We start from the raw sequence: 18,066 nt of genomic DNA on the forward strand, positions 1-18,066 counted from the left end.
ACCCAGGGCCAACCGCACCAGCATATGGTCTCACAAGGGGTCTGAGGATCTCATCTCGGTACCTAATGGCAGTCAGGCTACCTCTGGTGAGCACATGGAGGGCTGTGCGGCCCTCCAAAGAAATGCCACCCCACACCATTACTGACCCACTCCCAAACCGGTCATGCTGAAGGATGTTGCAGGCAGCAGACTGCTCTCCACGGCGTCTCCAGACTCTGTCACGTCTGTCACGTGTGCTCAGTGTGAACCTGCTTTCATCTGTGAAGAGCACAAGGCGCCAGTGGCGAATTTGCCAATCCTGGTGTTCTCTGGCAAATGCCAAGCGTCCTGCACGGTGTTGGGCTGTGAGCACAACCCCCATCTGTGGACGTCGGGCCCTCATACCATCCTCATGGAGTCGGTTTCTAACCGTTTGTGCAGACACATGCACATTTGTGGCCTGCTGGAGGTCATTTTGCAGGGCTCTGACAGTGCTCTTCCTGTTCCTTCTTGCACAAAGGCGGAGGTAGCGGTCCTGCTACTGGGTTGTTGCCCTCCTACGGCCTCCTCCATGTCTCCTGGTGTACTGGCCTGTCTCCTGGTAGCGCCTCCAGCCTCTGGACACTACGCTGACAGACACAGCAAACCTTCTTGCCACAGCTTGCATTGATGTGCCATCCTGGATGAGCTGCACTACCTGAGCTACTTGTGTGGGTTGTGGAGTCCGTCTCATGCTACCACGAGTGTGAAAGCACCACCAACATTCAAAACTGACCAAAACATCAGCCAGACAGCACAGCTACTAAGAAGTGGTCTGTGGTCCCAACTGCAGAACCACTCCTTTATTGAGTGTGTCTTGCTAATTGCCAATAATTTCCACCTGTTGTCTATTCCATTTGCACAACAGCAGGTGAAATTGATTGTCAATCAGTGTTGCTTCCTAAGTGGACAGTTTGATTTCACAGAAGTTTGACTTACTTGGAGTTATATTGTGTTGTTTAAGTGTTCCCTTTATTTTTTTGAGCAGTGTATTTTGAATCTCTACATATGCAAAATTAATAGAGACATAGTCCCAAATGCAGGCAGCTTTAAAGGAGCTGAACACAAATACATGCCTGTCTTTATAGATTTTTCTAAAAGAATAAAATAAATGAAATCCATGATTTTTCCTTTCACGTCAAGATTACACCCTATTCTATTTGTTGGAGTATCGCATAAATTCTCAATACAACTTGTGGTTGTAATGTGACAAAATGTGGAAATGTTCAGAGGTTGGGAATACTTTCACAAGACACTGTAAATGTAGGAAACTAACCTTATTACGTCCACAGTGTAACCTAACTTCCATCACTGATGGATATTGGACTCTGTAGATAAGAGGGAATTGATAGCCTTGTAACCCAGCCTACCACCACTGAAATAGGGAGGCATGCCACGACAAAGCAGTGCTGCAGAGTTTCCATATTGCAGAGAACACTGTCACTGGAGAGGTGTGGATCAGGTGTGATTTCTCAGAAAGATACCTGATGTTACAACATCTTTGTTTCCCTTCTTCACCAACATGGTACATTAAACCACAGCTACATTGGAAACGCAGGCTGATATCACAGGAAGATCACCACAACTCAGCTGCATTACAAACCTTAACAACCAGCAAGGTACTGACCACTTTTTACACACAAACTGTTGTGACTTTAACCAAGCAGAACATAAAAAGAAGGGTAATGTCAGAAGATTCAGACTCAAATGTTGATACTCAAAACAATCACAGTTCAGTGCTTGGATTTGAAATGCATGTTTGCTAAATATTGAAATAAAGAGTATTATGCAACCTACCATTCTGTAAACAGCAGAATCCATGATCATTTTATTGTATTCTTAGACATGTTTTAGGAGGGGTTAATATTGAATTCACATGATGAAGGAGAGAGGCAGATGTTTAGACAGTGTCTCGTTCCACTTTTTCATCAGGACCACTTTACTGTCTCTGACCTCAAACCCTAGTCATGTGAAAATACACCAAAAACATTAAACAGACTTATAAAGGATCATGGTGCAGCAAGAGATAGACATTTGGCTGTTCAAAATGTTCTGGTTGTATTCATCAATTTATGTGATATGTGTGTCTGGCAACTTTAGTAATCTTTTCTAAATACCTGTTTGTAAGGTGTGTTTTGTAGGTCTGCTTATGTTTAGGTGGACTGTTCCCAGAGCTCTGTTGGATCCAGGATAAGTAGGTTGCCATATCATGGCTCTAACCGGCTTTACTTGGATCAGAGGCTGTTATACAAGTAGAGCCCCCTTACCACAGAGTTGGGACTTGGGTGAAGTGAGAACAATTTTCTGTAACAGTGCATAGATGCAAAGCAGCTGTAGAGCAGGTTTTATGTTGAGCAGATTAGTATTTTTACATACAGTGCTGTAAAGATGCTCTGTTCTTTTTATTGACGACTCAAACATGAATGCTTTAGATCATCAAGCAAACTTAATATCAGACAAAGGAAACTTCAATCATTTTACTTGGGGGAGAGGCCAAACCAACCTTGAACTATCTGAAAAACATAATTTCCCCTTGGCTGAATAATTGATGGCAACACCTCCCATTAATCACCTACGATATAGTAACTGCCAATGAATCTTTTGCATTCCTGTGGAGGAACTGTGGTGTCTCTTTTGAAGCTGTGTGCAGGTTCTTTTGAAAAATTCCACATCAGAGGGGTTTTCTGGCATAAAAAAAAGCCTGTTTATGGTCATATTCCAGAATGTCAATCATATTTAATTGCAGGTTTTGACTAGGCCACTCCAAAAATTATTTTGTGGTTTATCTGCCATTCCAAGGTGGACTTTCTGGTGTGCTTCAGATCATTGTCCTTTTGCACAACCTAAGTGCATCATACTGGATGATCTGGATGATAGACATTTGCCTTCAGGAAATTTTGGTGGAGAAATACAATCTATGGCTCCATCAAGTCATCCAGGACCAGCAAAGCAACCCGAGGACATCCCAGTACCACTACCATGCTTGGCTCTTATGAATAATGTTGTTTTTCCAAAATGCAGTGTTAGTTTTACACCAAATGCAATGGGATGCAAACCTTCAAAAAAGTTCCACTTTTGTCTACTCAGGCCACAAAATATTATCCCGAAAGTCTTTTGTGCAAGTCTTTGTGTTTTCTGTCAGCTGTGGTTTTGGGTTGAAACAGTCTCATGGATGTTAGTCATGTCCCTTCATTTTCTGCTTGCTGAATCATGAGCATTGACCTCAGCTGAGGCAAGTTAGTACTGCAGTGGGTCCTGGGTTCTTTTTGAGCTCCCGCATGCCCTCATCAGTGTGGTTTTAGGTTAGTTTTAGTAAGCCAGAAACTCCTCGGAAGATTTGACACCATTTCTTAATTTCTTTACGTATGAGTAATGGTTCCCACTGTGGTTTGATGGAATGCAAAAGCCTTGGAGAAGGATTTGTAACCTTTTCCAGGTGGATAGATGTCAATGGCTGTTTCATGGCATGTTTTGTTGCTTTTTCACATCTTTAACCTATTTATGCTGTCAGACAGGGTCGATTTAGGAAATGTCTTAATTTTGCATATCTGGTGGTAAGACTAATGTATACTAAACTTTTGCAAAAACTATGGTTTGTAAGTTGTTATGATTATTCTCACTCATTTTTAAAAAGTTATCTTTATATTGTACAGGTTGCTGACCCCTGACAGCGACTCAGTCTGTCCTTTTTCCTAATAAAGACTAATCAGAGCAGAGGAACATTGAGTTCACCCCTCTATTACAAGCCATCAGCTTCTGTTATTAGGCTACACAGACTCCAGTGATGAAGCCAGTCACTTCTTGCTTCAGTGAGTCTGCATATCAATATGTTTGGCTTAGTTAACCCAAGGGAATTAGCTTCATCCTTCGGCTGACAATCTTTAATTACATGCATGATTAGTTACAGAACTTGGCTATTTACAGATGACTCTGCTCTTGGAAATTTATTACACTTTCCTTCATGTGAGATGCCAGTGAAGACTGTGTACTGTATGTTTTGGAATATGGCTGTGTCATTCATTATTAAAATGTTGGATTGTGACCACACTGTGACCAATCATAAAGTATACATCCCCTATTTATAGATCATTGAAACAAGGACTCCATCTTTGGAAATCACCTGCCCTTCCAATTGTCTGCATCCACTACGTCTCACTGTGGATGTTTTCTTTGATCATTGACAGGGTTTGGTTTTGGTGCCAGTCTGTACAGATGACTGGGCCTTCTTATCACAGTATCTGTAGCCCCTATCTGTGCTGCATTACAGTGTACTGCAGTTTAGAGTTCAGCCACTTGTCCTTTGCCCTTTTTTATCTTCTGTTAGAGGGGATGTATTTGATTAATCAGATAATTGTCAATGGTGAAACTGGAGATAGCTGATCAGTGTTCAGATTTACTCCTTGCAGGGCCTCTGTGAATGAGGTAAGACCCCCATAAAGTTATTAATACTATTTTCAACTAGAGCTAAACAGAGACCAGGAGCCACTATGTTGTTTTTTTTTTTGCTTGCCTGGCAAGCTATTCTAGTTTTGATTCATTTGATTGGATTGTATACCAAGGAGTCAGTAGGCAGGATCACAAATGAGTCTTTCTTTATACAGCATGTGTAAGTTAACTCACGATTGTTTTTTGTTTTTTCTGTATAATGCTACCTTTTACAGACATGTAAAAGACTTCATAAAAAGGGAAAACCCTTTTTCTACGAAACAAAAACACCTGAAACATTTTTTTGTTGACCTATATGGAGGAATGCGCCTAAGGATGGATGTTTGTGTGTCAGGTTGTGTAAATGGGTGCCAAACTGGTTTTTCTTGCTTCTTTCTATGGACAGGCAGAAAGGACAGACTGGGAGTTGGTACAATCTTGTTTTGTAGCCCAGTTACACCTGTAGCCCCAGTTGGAAGAATACTAGGAACTGGTTTCCCTTTTTTCTTACCAGTTTTTGTAACCCTGTAAATATTATGCCATCATTCTAACCAGGACTGTCTGGATTTTCTGGTTAAACTGTGGCAATTACATGATTTGCACATTGCAAATATATTTAATATATTAATAGATAAGGATATACTAGCTGTATAAGATAATTTGAAACCAATATTCTATTTAATATATAGGTTAAAATAAGTGATTAAGATATAAGCTTATAAAATGTTAAAAGGGATTTAAAAGTTTTTTTTTCCAATCTGATCTTCCCACCGATTTTGTTCCAGTGAATAGGTAGGTTGAACCAGAAAGCTTGGTTCCCTGCTGTATGACTGAGTCTGTCAGAAGAGCATAGAGTGCCTCAGAGATGTATTATACTCAGAGATCTGATCTGTACTTTGATTTGAGCTCAAACCAACTACAAAAAGTAATCAACAAAATTTTAACCTTTCTGTTAATAATCTATAACATTTTTTAAAAATACATTATTATTCTAAATTGTTTATTTTTTGTTGTTACGAACTCAAAGTTTTATACAACTCATATATCTCAAACCTCATAAGTTATATGTTCCTTGTTCTCAAATTCGTGTTACATGGTACTAAGGCAAAGTATATTCTCTTCTGGTATTAATAAAGGATCCAACCATCAACCTGTTATGCTTGTGCACATTTCCCAACCTTTCATTTTCTTTTCACTTAACTTTTCAGGCTTCTTTAGCTATGACTTTTGTGGCTTGCCCTCCTTTTGAAGTGTGTAGGCAACTGTATGCTAGACAGCTGTTGAGTCAGCAGTCTTCTTCCTGAGTTTGCGCATTTCTACATTAAAAATTCTATTTTATGTAATTGGCTGTGTAATATGCTAGCTTTTTGATAACATTGCAGTTGTTTAAATGGACTTGTAAAAGTTGCATGGCTCCATTTATAAAGCTCATTGTGCATTCTGTTGCTCAACATTATCAAAGTGTTTGTAGTGGCGATAATTTGAACAGTTTTATCAAGCATTAAAAGTTGCTCAGAATTGGATTGGATTCTTTGAGCCTTAATTATAAAGCGTTGCTTTTTGTTTCATAATGACTGCTCTCGTAGTTATCTTGAGTCGGTGAAAAACAATCCCTACCTGATCTATTTGCGCTCTCTGAAGATGACGGGCTGCTGCGCGTGCCCTACAGCTGCCGGGGATGATGTCATGCCTGGGCTCTGAGGGGGAGGGAGAAGAGGGCGGGGCTTCCTCTAACTGAGTTTCAGGTGTGATTTAAACTTTTCACATCAAGTCGCGCGGGTAGAAGCGACTGGAGCGTTCAGTGAAATGTAACGACAGAGCAAACCGTCTGGGAGTTTTACTCACTGAAACTTAAACGAATCTAGACTAATGAAAATACAGAGCTGGTTGCTACTGGGAGGAAAAAAATGTACTGGGAACAACTTCTCCGTTTGAGGAATGGAAAGGTGAGCTGTAGTTATAGCACAAGTTTGCAGGAGAGATAGTGGTTTCGAGTGTAATAATGTGTATATGCGTAAACACTTAACAACAAAGCTTAAATTGAGTTACATGTAATCATAATATATAGTTTTTTTTTTCTTCCTGAGTGCATTGTTGGCTGTGCAATAGTATCATGCTTCTGAGCTCCTGGTGGGCAGTTACTTTCATCAGTCAGAGCAGGTCTGACTTTTGCTTGAGGTGTTTCAGGAAATGAATCACATCCTTTGCCTGCCACTGCAGGTGATAGACTCATTATTATCTCAGGTAGACTTCTTGTAGAAAAACCTCAATTTATATGGTGACTTTGATTTCTCTACTAATACTTATAGGGCACCAGACAAAATTAGGTCACAGCCTGGAAAGTAATCCACAAGAACTGTATAAAGCTGAGATTTCCTGTTAGACTTGTTACCTGTTATAAAAATAAAAACACCCTTTATTTGGTAAATAAAATAAAAAACATTAAAGAAAGACATTAAGAGCATGTTTTCTATTTTTGTGAGAATAACAGTTATTTACAAGATTTTACCAACATGCAGCATGTACAAAAACAAGAAGTACACCAATGGGTGGGTACCTCAGATTTGTGTGAAGATGAGTTATTTCTTCCAGTTTCTTTTCTTCATATACTGATAATTGGGAAGTTAATAACTGGCATCTTCCTCTTCAAACAAACTGACCATAAGTTGCCTTTTCAGCTGTCTCACTTTCCGCTTTCCAAGCTGCAGGCCCCTGAAAAAGCAGAAACCTAATTTTTTAAAACATGTCAGCAAATAAAAAAAAAAAAAAAAAAGAACAAACAATATGCAACTTTGCTAGTTACTCAAGTGCCTAACGTCATGCCCCTTTACCCACTCTAAAGTTCCTCTCTGTTTGCTGCAGATTGACCGGCTGGAGGTGAGCGGGTTGGGCCAGACACCCCTCGCTGTTTCATATGGAGCAGACAGCTCTTTCCCTTCGGGTGAGGATGGCACACCTGACCCTCAGCGCACAAAACAGGCTATCGCTCAGCTGCAGCAGAAGATCCTCAAGCTCACAGAGCAGATTAAGATTGAGCAGACGGCAAGGGACGATAATGTTGCAGAATACCTCAAACTAGCCAACAATGCTGACAAACAGCAAAGCACGCGTATCAAACAGGTACGGTACCAAAAGTTTGGGACTATTTAGTTTCAAATTTGATCAGATGTATTTGCACAATCACTTCATCACAATAAAAAATTCTGTTGAATCGATCTGTGCATGCCTTTAAGCTGAAAAGAAGGTTGCACATTGCATTTAATAGTAAGTAAAAATGTGTCATTCTTTGTGATTTAACACATTCTGTTACCTGGCAGGTGTTTGAGAAAAAGAACCAGAAGTCAGCGCAGACCATCCAGCAGCTGCAGAGGAAGCTTGAGCACTACCACCGGAAGCTAAGGGAAGTGGAGCACAATGGAATCCCTCGCCAACCCAAAGATGTTCTTCGGGACATGCAGCAGGGCCTCAAGGACGTTGGTGCCAAAGTCAGCGGCTTTAGCGAGGGCGTGGTGGACAGCGTGAAGGGAGGCCTATCCAGCTTCTCCCAAGCCACTCACTCTGCTGCAGGTGCTGTCGTCTCCAAGCCACGGGAGATCGCCTCGCTCATTCGCAACAAATTTGGTAGTGCCGACAACATCCCCAACCTCAAAGACTCGTTAGACGACCCCTCGGTGGAAGAAGGGGTAACTGGTGGTGGCGGAAGATCCCTGACCAATGCTGGCCATCATCTCCAGTTGAGTCCCAAATACATAAGTGACGATGACTGCTCTAGTGCTACTTCGGGTTCAGCTGGGGCAAACAGCACCACTGGGGCTCCTGGGGGTCCTCCAAGCTCTAAGGGGAACACACTGGAGAGAAGCCAGGGCTCCAGTTTAGACATGCTGCTACAGGAAGTGCAGGACTTGAGGGACGGTCAGACAAGGCTCGAGGAGAGCCTGGACAGTTTGAAGAGCAACTATCAGAGAGACTACGCAGTCGTTATGCAAGCTCTGCAGGAGGAACGCTTCAGGTAACTTGGAGAACATTCAAGAATGTCATAGTGTGTGTCACACATTCCGGAGAGGTTTACATGATCACAATCAATGATTGGGAAGAAATTTGCTAGAATTAACCGGCAAGAAACTGGGAAGCACCTACTGACACATTTTCTTTATTCCCATCCGGGTGATGTCATCTCTGTTGGTAATTGCATTTCTAATTATTTAGAAATGCTCTATAGATAGGTTTCTATCTATAGAGCAGTTAGTCTCTTATTACTAATAAAGAATTGCACCTTTTATACTGACTGTTAAAAATAAGACCTTTTGTCAGACAAATTTTACAGATTATACTGTAATATAATTTTTATTGTAGGTAGCAGTTGTCATCTAATCTGTAATTCTAATAAGGTGACAAATGCATCCACACCCTTGTGTCTTCTCAGTACTCACACCCTCATGTTTCTATCAACTCTTTTCCCCCGGCCTGCATTCAGACTCTGGGCTTAAGATACACATTCACATTCCTCCAGAATGTTCCAACATGAGGGCACAAACATTGAGGTCAGATAAAGAAATATTGGACATATTTCTTCCTAAAATGTCCCGGCCCAGAGCAGTCAGATTTTTCCAATAAGGCTAAAGTCATTTCCACCATGAAGGACTGACCACCAGGTTTTTTCTGGCCTGTCTGCAGGGAAATACCCGTCCATAAACCACCAGAGAATATATAATTCTTCAGCAACTAATTCCAACATTATTATATTCAGTAAATGCCATCAACTCAGTAAATCACAGTTGTTGCTTCCAGCCAAAGCAATGAATGAAGAATCATGAATTTCATGGAAATAACAAGCCATTACTTTAACATTTTCAGATCTAAGCTAACAAATACTCTTTGAAATAAAAGACTCAGTCTCAGTATGTTGAATTATTAAAAGATTAGTTTTCAACCTTTGGGCCTCTTCCAGCTATTAACGAAGGATTTATTTGAAATTTCTAAATAAAGCTAACGGATAATCGTCAAAGAAAGAAACTCAATTTTTATAAGTTGGATAATTATTGGAATAAGTATGAAATTAGTAGATTTAGCATTTCAGTAAATACTCTTCACAATAAAAATGTCTATATTTCACAGTTCCAATTATTTCAAATGTAAGTTATGCATTTAAATAGAAGATTAGCACAATGATCAAAAAAATTATTGTTTAATTTTCAAATTAAAGCCTACAGATACTCCTTAAAATAAAAGCCTACATCTTTCATGGGTTTGATTACTGTGATAGGTTCCACAGCACTTACAAGCCTAAACGGGGCATTAAAACATGTTTATGTTGAATTTTCCAAACGAAGCTAAAAAAAAAAAACGTTCACTGAGCATTGATGAAGAGGGGAAAACATTAAGTTGTTTAGATTTCTAAAGGTTCTACTTTCAACCACCTGACTTAAATGAACAAGTGATTAACAAGCCTCTTTAGCACTTGGTGGCGCGGAGGAGGTCATTTAAATCAGGTGTGCTGGATCAGGGACACATTTGAAACATGTAAGACAACAAGCCCTGGGAACCAAGATGAACCACTGAACTTGATGAACAAAGAATTGTTTGGACAAAACAAAACACTGTTGAAAAAGTGCATATGTAGGGTAGATATTGGTAATGGATTTAAAGCAGGCATGAGGAAGGAGTTTTTCTTGGCCTTTCAAAATAAAGGTCAAAATATCAAAACAAATTTATGCTTGGGCCTAAGCAAAACATTTGAGAACATTTTTATTTGAATTTATATCATGCTGGGTTTAATAGCCCATCTAAATTTCTTAAGAATTTTCTCTCCTTTTTATTGTTGTTCAGTCTAAAGCCCGACAGCATTTCAACTCACTGAAAACGAAGAAATAAAAGCAACAGAAACCAAAATGTACTGTCTTAACATGGTTAAACTTTTTCTTTAAGGAGCTCTAACGTAAAGACATTTTAAACTGAAGCCTTTGTAGAATTTACCTTTGCCAAGAATTTTTCAGGACAGGGTGGTTTCTAAAAGTTGAAATGTCCCAACAATTTGTTTAAAAAAAGGAAATGTAGTTGTAGGGTGTTGAAACTCCAGAGATTTTTGTATACCATTATTTCTGAAAAGAAACAATCATATGAATCATGGTTATTCAGTCCATTTGTCTGAGCCCCAAACAAACAGGAGTTTAGATCCCCCTCCTCCCACTGGGTTCATGCCATTGGCCAGTCTCATTCTGGTAACTCTCCCTGTGGTTGGCCAGTTGAATGAGGAGATGAGTAAGCGCATCCTAATCTTATCAGGACAAGTCATCAGTTCAGTCAGGTGCCATGTGGTCAAATGCCCCTTGGCCTGTTTCTGCTAATGCTTGCATGTGTGTGGGGTTTTTTTTCCTCCTTCTTGGTTTAAGCTAATTATGGCTCAGGAACTCACGTGTGTTTTCTTTACATGTGTCTTTAGGTGTGAGCGTTTGGAGGAACAGCTGAACGACCTGACGGAACTTCATCAGAACGAGATCCTCAACCTCAAACAGGACCTGGCCAGTATGGAGGAGAAGATCGCCTATCAGTCCTACGAGAGAGCCCGAGACATCCAGGTGTGCCCATCAAACCTATGTCCACAACAACTTCACTGATGATAAAAGAAAACGTATGATTATTTTGCAACGTAGTATGTAGATAAATTAAGATATTCTTAAGTTGCTGGGTAATAAAGTACAGTGATGATGGGTCTCACTTCTGACTGGAGCTGAAATATTTATTAGTAAAAATAACTACTATTCATTAGATAAATTATTCTCTAACTGTGTGTCTGAAGATTCTGTTCCATATTCTTATCTCGCCCCACACACTTATCAAGTGTTTTTATAGGCCAAAAATGATAACTGACTACTCACAATGTGCTGGCTTTTAGTAATTACTGTTTCCTTTTAAACTGTTTATTTATTTATTTGGAGCTACAACTGCCCTATGTTGTAGGTACTTTACTACAACATGTTGTACATGTGTGGCTTCCAATTTTAAGCAGTGGTAAGGTATTACAGACTGGTCAGACGCGTGTTAAACAGAGGTGGGCACACACCCTGCAACAGTCAGTGGCTCTATCTTGCCTTCCATGTTGACAGTGTAAACACTGTCAATATGAAGATCTGTCTAAAGAATCCTGTTGGTCCAAAACAAAAGCATTTCCTTGTAGTAGTCTCATGTTACTCTATGCTTCCCTGCTGGCGTTATGGGCTTGAGTTTTAGAGTTTTGGGTAAATGTCTCCCCATAACCCACAGCTGAAGCTGTTTCTGGCTGCTCTTCCTTACTCGGACAGCAGAGAGTGCTAGAAACCTGTGAATTATGCACTTCCATTACTTTCATCAACACTTTGAACCCGTTTTTCAATGTAATATGGATTTTTGGTCTGTTGTTGAATTGTTAAGGTGCTATATTTAAAAAATAATAATAATAACTAAAACCAAAACAAAGAGAAACCAGCCAATCATGAAATCACAGAAGGATAATGATGAAGGCTGCAACGGTGTTATTCCCACTGAAATTTATAAATAAATTACTAATTTAAAAAAATTTTTAAATAAGGTTTAAAAAAGTCTTAAATAAAGAAAACTTCAACTAGTCTGCAAAAAACTAGTAAAAATAAGAAGTAAAAACTCCAACAACGTTAAAGTTGGAATAAGAGGGTTGTTCAAACCAGTTTAGCTGCAATGTCTACCAGTTAAAAAGACATTATATATCTTTAAAGACATTCAATCAAATTTTATTTGATTAGACATTTTGGATGATTGATGTTTCTCTATACTTTATCTTGTGGAAGTGGATTCTTTTTGCTATAAAATGTTGCCATGTCAGTCTGAAAAGTGATGTGTCTGTCACATGATCATTTACTTAATTACACAGCTGCCTATCCACATTAAAGGGGCAGCTCATGGTTGCCATTGACCTATCAGGTGATTTTCATTGTGTTGTAGTTTTTAAAGCTAAAATTTTATGTGTGTCTGAGCTTGGTAAATTGACACATTATTTATTGGCTTTTGCTTTTCTCATATTGTGGTTGTTAACCTACATAATTAACCTTATGAATAATTTTGAAGACAAAATAACAGCTTAAAAATGAACTCTCAACTGAGTCAATATGAGTATTGATGTTACAAATCGGATGATGTCCTGTTTGTTGTCCAGCTGACACCAAACTGTGACAAAAATCTCTTTCTCTGACAACCCAGGTTTTGGAAACTCTGCTTGTCTGACATGCAGATCTGAGTATTATCCATCCATTTTTTTTACACCCTTGTCCCTAGAGGGGTCAGGAGGGGTGCTGGTGCCTATCTCCAGCAAACATTTCGGGCAAGAGGCGGGGTACACCCTGGACAGGTCATTTCATTTAGTATGATTTAAAACATAAAACATGGTAAGTACTTGTGTGTAGCGTGGTTCATTTTAATGAGAACACTGCAGACCCAGCGGGTTGTATGTTTACTTCAAGTTGCTGTTTTTATTTATAAAAATGGTTTCTTGGCTGACCATTTCCCTTCTGGGTGTCATTTTCCACAGGATGCTCTGGAAGCGTGTCAGACCAGGATCTCTAAGATGGAGCTCCAGCAGCAGCAACAGCAGGTCGACCAGTTAGAGGGGCTGGAAAATGCCACAGCCCGGACCCTCCTGGGAAAACTTATCAATGTCCTGCTGGCCCTTATGGCCGTCCTTCTGGTTTTTGTCTCAACTGTGGCCAACTGTGTGGTCCCGCTGATGAGGACGCGCTCACGCTCCGTCTCCACCATCATCGTTGTTCTCCTGCTCGCCTTCCTGTGGCGAAACTGGGACGCGCTGTCGGGGTACACGCATCGTGCACTGCAGCCCCCGGGATGACCAGATTGGCGCTTTGCTTTGGTGTCGCCGGATGATTATACTGTCACTGCAGTCACGCAGGAGATTCAGAGAATGTGATTACATTGAGATGGCTGCTTGGCCATGCACTCTGAGCACGTTTGGACATAACCTGGAACCAAGATAGAGAGGAAGAGGTGGAGAACAGCTGATGATACTCAAACTGAGGAAGGAGAAAACTGTTTACAGTTCTAAAATGAAACAATATGGTGTTATCCCTCACAGGATGCAAAACTCTACTGTTTTGTCTTTGGAGTTTAATTGATTATAATGTTATTTCTAATAATATTTAATTTCCATTGTTATTTTATTCAGTACCATGTAGCATTATGACCTTCTCCTTTTACACAGAGGAGAATTTAGTCAGGAAACTGGGCTGACGCCTCAGCCTAAAGGTTCAGTCTAATTTTAGAGACATGTGGGAATGTGGTTGATTGCTTTTAGGAGAAGAAGAGAACTCTTACCTTTCTGTGCTTGGTAGATTTGAACTATGGCTATGAACTTTATTGGGAGTTGGTCCATTTTTGCTGTGAAGAACTGGTTCAGAAGGACTGAATATGGCTTTTGTGTCATGATAACTTAAGATGATGTTGTGTTTTCTTAGCATTTCTGATAGCTAAGATCACCTGCTTTGATTTAGCTCCCTTTTTAAGTGGAAGAAACTTGATTAATGAAGGTTATGAATGATAGATGAAGACTTAAGAAGACATGCTGCTTGCCGTTTAAAAAGAAAACAACCCATAAACAGAGAACATCTGTTGATTCTCAAGCATCTGCCATATGTGTAACACGGAAACAAAGCCGCTTGTTGTCATTAAGAAAATTACATGCAAACCGGTTTTGCTGCTAAAAGCAATGACGGAGCGCTGTTGTCCATCTAAAATCAATTTGGCAGGATAATTGCCTCCCACCTGCCATATTTGATATGATCAGTTTAGGGAAAAGAGACCGCTGGTGCTCATCCAGCCCCGTCTCGGCAGGATCAGCAATGATGCTGCCTAATATCGACAGTGCAAGTAATCTCCACTGCCATGCAAATGCACACACTGTCTGTTTTTAACACTGTACTAAAACATTCTCCCTGTGTATGAACAGTTATTTATTTATTTTTTTTAGCACTAACTCTGTATTTGTAAACACCCAGTGCCAAACTTGAGTTGAAACCGGGCTGACTGGCACAACTAAGGCGATGCTCTGCACTTTTCACATATGGCATGAATGTACATGAATGTACATCGTCAGGGACGCAGCTCCTAGTTCTCAAGTCAGAGGCTCTACATGACCCACACCGCCTCCTGGACTTTCAGTGGCAGATTTATGAGCTTGATCATCAAAACTGTACAGCCGCACTTTAGCACTGCTTGTGACAGCACGTGTCAGGCTGAAGTTTAACAAATCTTCAATAGAGATTTGAAAAGGAAAAGTTGACTCAGGTCAGGATCACCCTCATCGTGGTTTGACGAGAAAACCAACAAAGAAGAACTCAGAAGGTTTTGTGTCAAAATCATTGTAAACTCGGATTCCCTCAAGATAAACAGATTTTAAAAATGTATAATGTATTTATTCATCTGTTCTATTTTGGGATGAGGAGAAGAGCATTTGAGTTGAGTGAGCTGACCATTAACCTTGCATGACTTTTTCAATAACACCTATAATGTAGGGTTGTGTGCTAAACCACTTCAGTGCCTTCTGATGTCCTTTTCTAAGTGTGGAATAAATAAAGTGCATTCCCAACTAAGCTTTTTTTCCCAACCATTATTACAATTTTTTTTCTTACCCCTCCAGGGGGTCTTTTGTGGGCTCTAGTGTCCCTTACATGATAGTTGGCTGACAGGAAACGGGGAAGGAGAGGGGGGAAGACATGTGGCAAGGAGTCCAGGAGTCGAACCCGCGACGGCCGCGTCGAGGACTCAAGGCCTCCAAATATGGGTCGCGCTAACCCCTACGCCACCACGGCACGCCCCCGTTATTACAATTTTTATCTACAAGGCATAGAGTACAACCAGGTACAATGGGACACGTCAACATCTTTATTTTGAAACATTCTAAAATGCCAGAGGGGGATTTAAATGATGTCCTGGCACATTTATTCACTCATCCTTCCAAAACTGGATTTTATCACCACCAAATTTCAATTTTGCTATTGTGTTTTGAGGATGTAGAGCCATTCGTATTGTAAACATGGTGTGGGCAATGACATCGGGCCAGACAATGTTGTTTGCATGTTTAGCACCAAACTTTAAAGGGGGCTTTTTCTTCAGAAGTGGAAATCCTTCTGAAGAGATCATTGATGGAGATTATTTAGGTAGAGGTTGGTAGAATACTCAGAAACCGTACTTAAGTAAGTGTAGCACTACTTCAGCCTATTTTTACTCAAGAAAAAGTAAGTATTCCATAAAATGCTGCCTGAGTACTGAGTTAATGATCATATTACCAGATTTTATATTGATGTCATTGGACAGAAAAAGATATGTAAAATAATTGGCAAACTCTGGTATTTTAAAACAAAAATAATACAAAGTTACAAAGTATAATTACAAAGTTAAGAAGCCTATAAATATGGAGCCCCTAAAGGGGCATTGAAGGAAAAAATAAACTTTCTGGTGAGCACCAGAATTTTGCTTTTTTTTTTTTCTTTTTTACCTTCAATGTCCCTTCAGAGTCTCCCTACAAAATAAATTTAGGTAAAAGAAAATCCTTTTCAAAATCAAATTAAGACACACATCAGTGTTGGACAGGATAGTCACTCAAAGTCTATTGGAAATCTGTGTGATGAACTAAGGATGAAGCCATCGAATTTGGAGAAGCTTGAAGGATTTATTGGATTTTTCATGTGACAAATTCCTGCAGGTTTAATCGAGCCAAACCTCTAATCCGTATGAGTATCCCGGGGAGTGGAAAGAGAGTTCTTAACCTGAATCTGGCCATTTATTTTATTTGTTTACTTAAAATATATATTTGTTTCTATTTGTGATGTAAAATTATCTCAGAACTCAAATGTAAATCTAGGATGTTTAGCGTTTAAATGGGGCTGCTCAGATGGTACCACTGTTGCCAAGGAGATCCTGAGTTTGAGTCTTTCTTGATTGTTCTGCATGAAGTTTACATAATTCTCCCTGTGCATATGTGGGTTCTCTCTGGGTACTCTGGCTTCCTACTGTAAGTGAAAAATGTCTAAGGAATGCTGATTCACATGGTTTCACCCTCTGCTGCCTGCAGTGACGTGCGGTGAGGTTCATAGCTGGTGAGGCACTGACGTCATCAGAATCAGATTTGCAAATAGATGCATAGACTGACAGCAGTTTACAGGTTATGTTTCACTTCTGCATCCTTACACATACAAACTGTAGCTCACAAAACACACATTTCCTTAAAAAACAAAACAAAATAAATGTTATTACTGTCTTACCTTTACTTATAAAGGTTATTATCTCCTGCTTCGATTGAAAGTCCACTTGAGAAAACTTTTTTAGTGTTGTAATGTAGTCATCCATGTCGAAAGTCGGGATAAGCGAGAGGAAAAAAAATCACTATCTCTATTATAATCTATCGCTGCACTTGACTTGCTTCCCGAATCGTTTAGCCTAGCTCGCTGTCACTTACTCGGCAGTTGAGGAGTGAACAAGACGAACGTCTGGGATCTTGAGCGCCCCCTGCCATGAGGCAAGAGAACTGCCTGCCTCACCTCGAACCTGTTCTCTGCCGTTTATAATCGCTCATTACACGAAACACGTTACACAAACACAGTTGGTGACAAAAAGCACTGTACATTATATACATAAGCTAAATTATTGGAAATAAGTTCACATATTAAATTTGTTTAAACCATTTTATTGACGCCGTACAGCAACATGCTCTCTCCGCTTAGCAGCCAGCGCAGAGCCAGGGGTTGCGCAATCCAAGGTGAGGCAGAGCTCGCTGCTGCCTCACCGGCATCGCTTCCAAGCATTTGAATGGGAAAATAAGAAAATTCAGCGATTTTGAACAAATAAAAATCGAAATTGGTGAAGCTACATGAAAAATAAATATTTTTTAGTACAAACCACCGGATGAATATAACAATTTAAATTACTTTATGATTATATATTTTCTTTCTTTCCATGATGGCTGGTGAGGCACTGCCTCACCTGCCTCCCCTGACCGCACGTCACTGGCTGCCTGCCATATTAACCCTCTTGAACATGTCACTTGACATTTGTTTCGTATCAATTACAATAACATGATGAGCCATATCTGGTAATTGTTTTCAAAATTTTGTACTTTTAGAGATTTTATATTCCAGCCACTAGATGGTGCTCTTTCATCAGGCATTTCACTAATATATCAGACGCTCATGAACGCGTATATATAGTGTGCTTCAAGAGAGATGGGGTTCAAACATAAATAGCTGTTGCTCCTTATCAAGAAGGAAACAGGTTATGTGCTAAATGGGTCACCACTGGGAGTGTTCTAATGATAAATGCGCGAACTCCTCCTTGTTTTACTGCCGTTGCATTTTAACGGCCGGCTGAGGGTATTTGATGCTGACCCGTCTGACCCAATCTTGGCTGCATTCCTCCTAAAACACCTACCACGGTTCACCTGCATCTTACTCATTGTGTCGTGCAGTTTAAAGGTAATGATGTTGCACTTTATCACTTTCCTCCCCTTCCACGCAGCCAGATTTGATGCGCATGGCTGTGCGCCAAGGAAAACACGCGTGGTGCACTTATCTGTCCAGCTGAAAGCTGCAAGTAGTGACCGGGGGGAGGGAG

At 40.1% G+C, this 18,066-nt stretch overlaps 1 protein-coding gene across 10 annotated transcripts in view; it reads left to right on the forward strand.

The window, feature by feature from the left end:
- The window catches only part of tmcc1a (transmembrane and coiled-coil domain family 1a), a 48,289-nt gene extending 33,239 nt beyond the window's left edge, over positions 1 to 15,050 (forward strand). For 8 of the 10 annotated variants that reach the window (XM_028017148.1, XM_028017198.1, XM_028017158.1 and 5 more), the window contains 4 exons: positions 7,306 to 7,563; positions 7,761 to 8,452; positions 10,883 to 11,018; positions 12,980 to 15,050. In XM_028017148.1, the coding sequence (XP_027872949.1) occupies positions 7,306 to 7,563; positions 7,761 to 8,452; positions 10,883 to 11,018; positions 12,980 to 13,294 (1,401 nt within the window). In that variant the 3' untranslated portion in view covers positions 13,295 to 15,050. Of the gene's footprint in view, positions 1 to 1,404; positions 1,638 to 6,206; positions 6,390 to 7,305; positions 7,564 to 7,760; positions 8,453 to 10,882; positions 11,019 to 12,979 lie in introns of those variants that run through there. The other 2 variants (XM_028017217.1, XM_028017205.1) reach the window with 2 other exon arrangements.
- The last annotated feature ends 3,016 nt before the right edge of the window (positions 15,051 to 18,066 follow it).

Source organism: Xiphophorus couchianus, chromosome 1 (genome assembly GCF_001444195.1).
Source record: "Xiphophorus couchianus chromosome 1, X_couchianus-1.0, whole genome shotgun sequence".
Taxonomy (NCBI): Eukaryota; Metazoa; Chordata; class Actinopteri; order Cyprinodontiformes; family Poeciliidae; genus Xiphophorus; species Xiphophorus couchianus.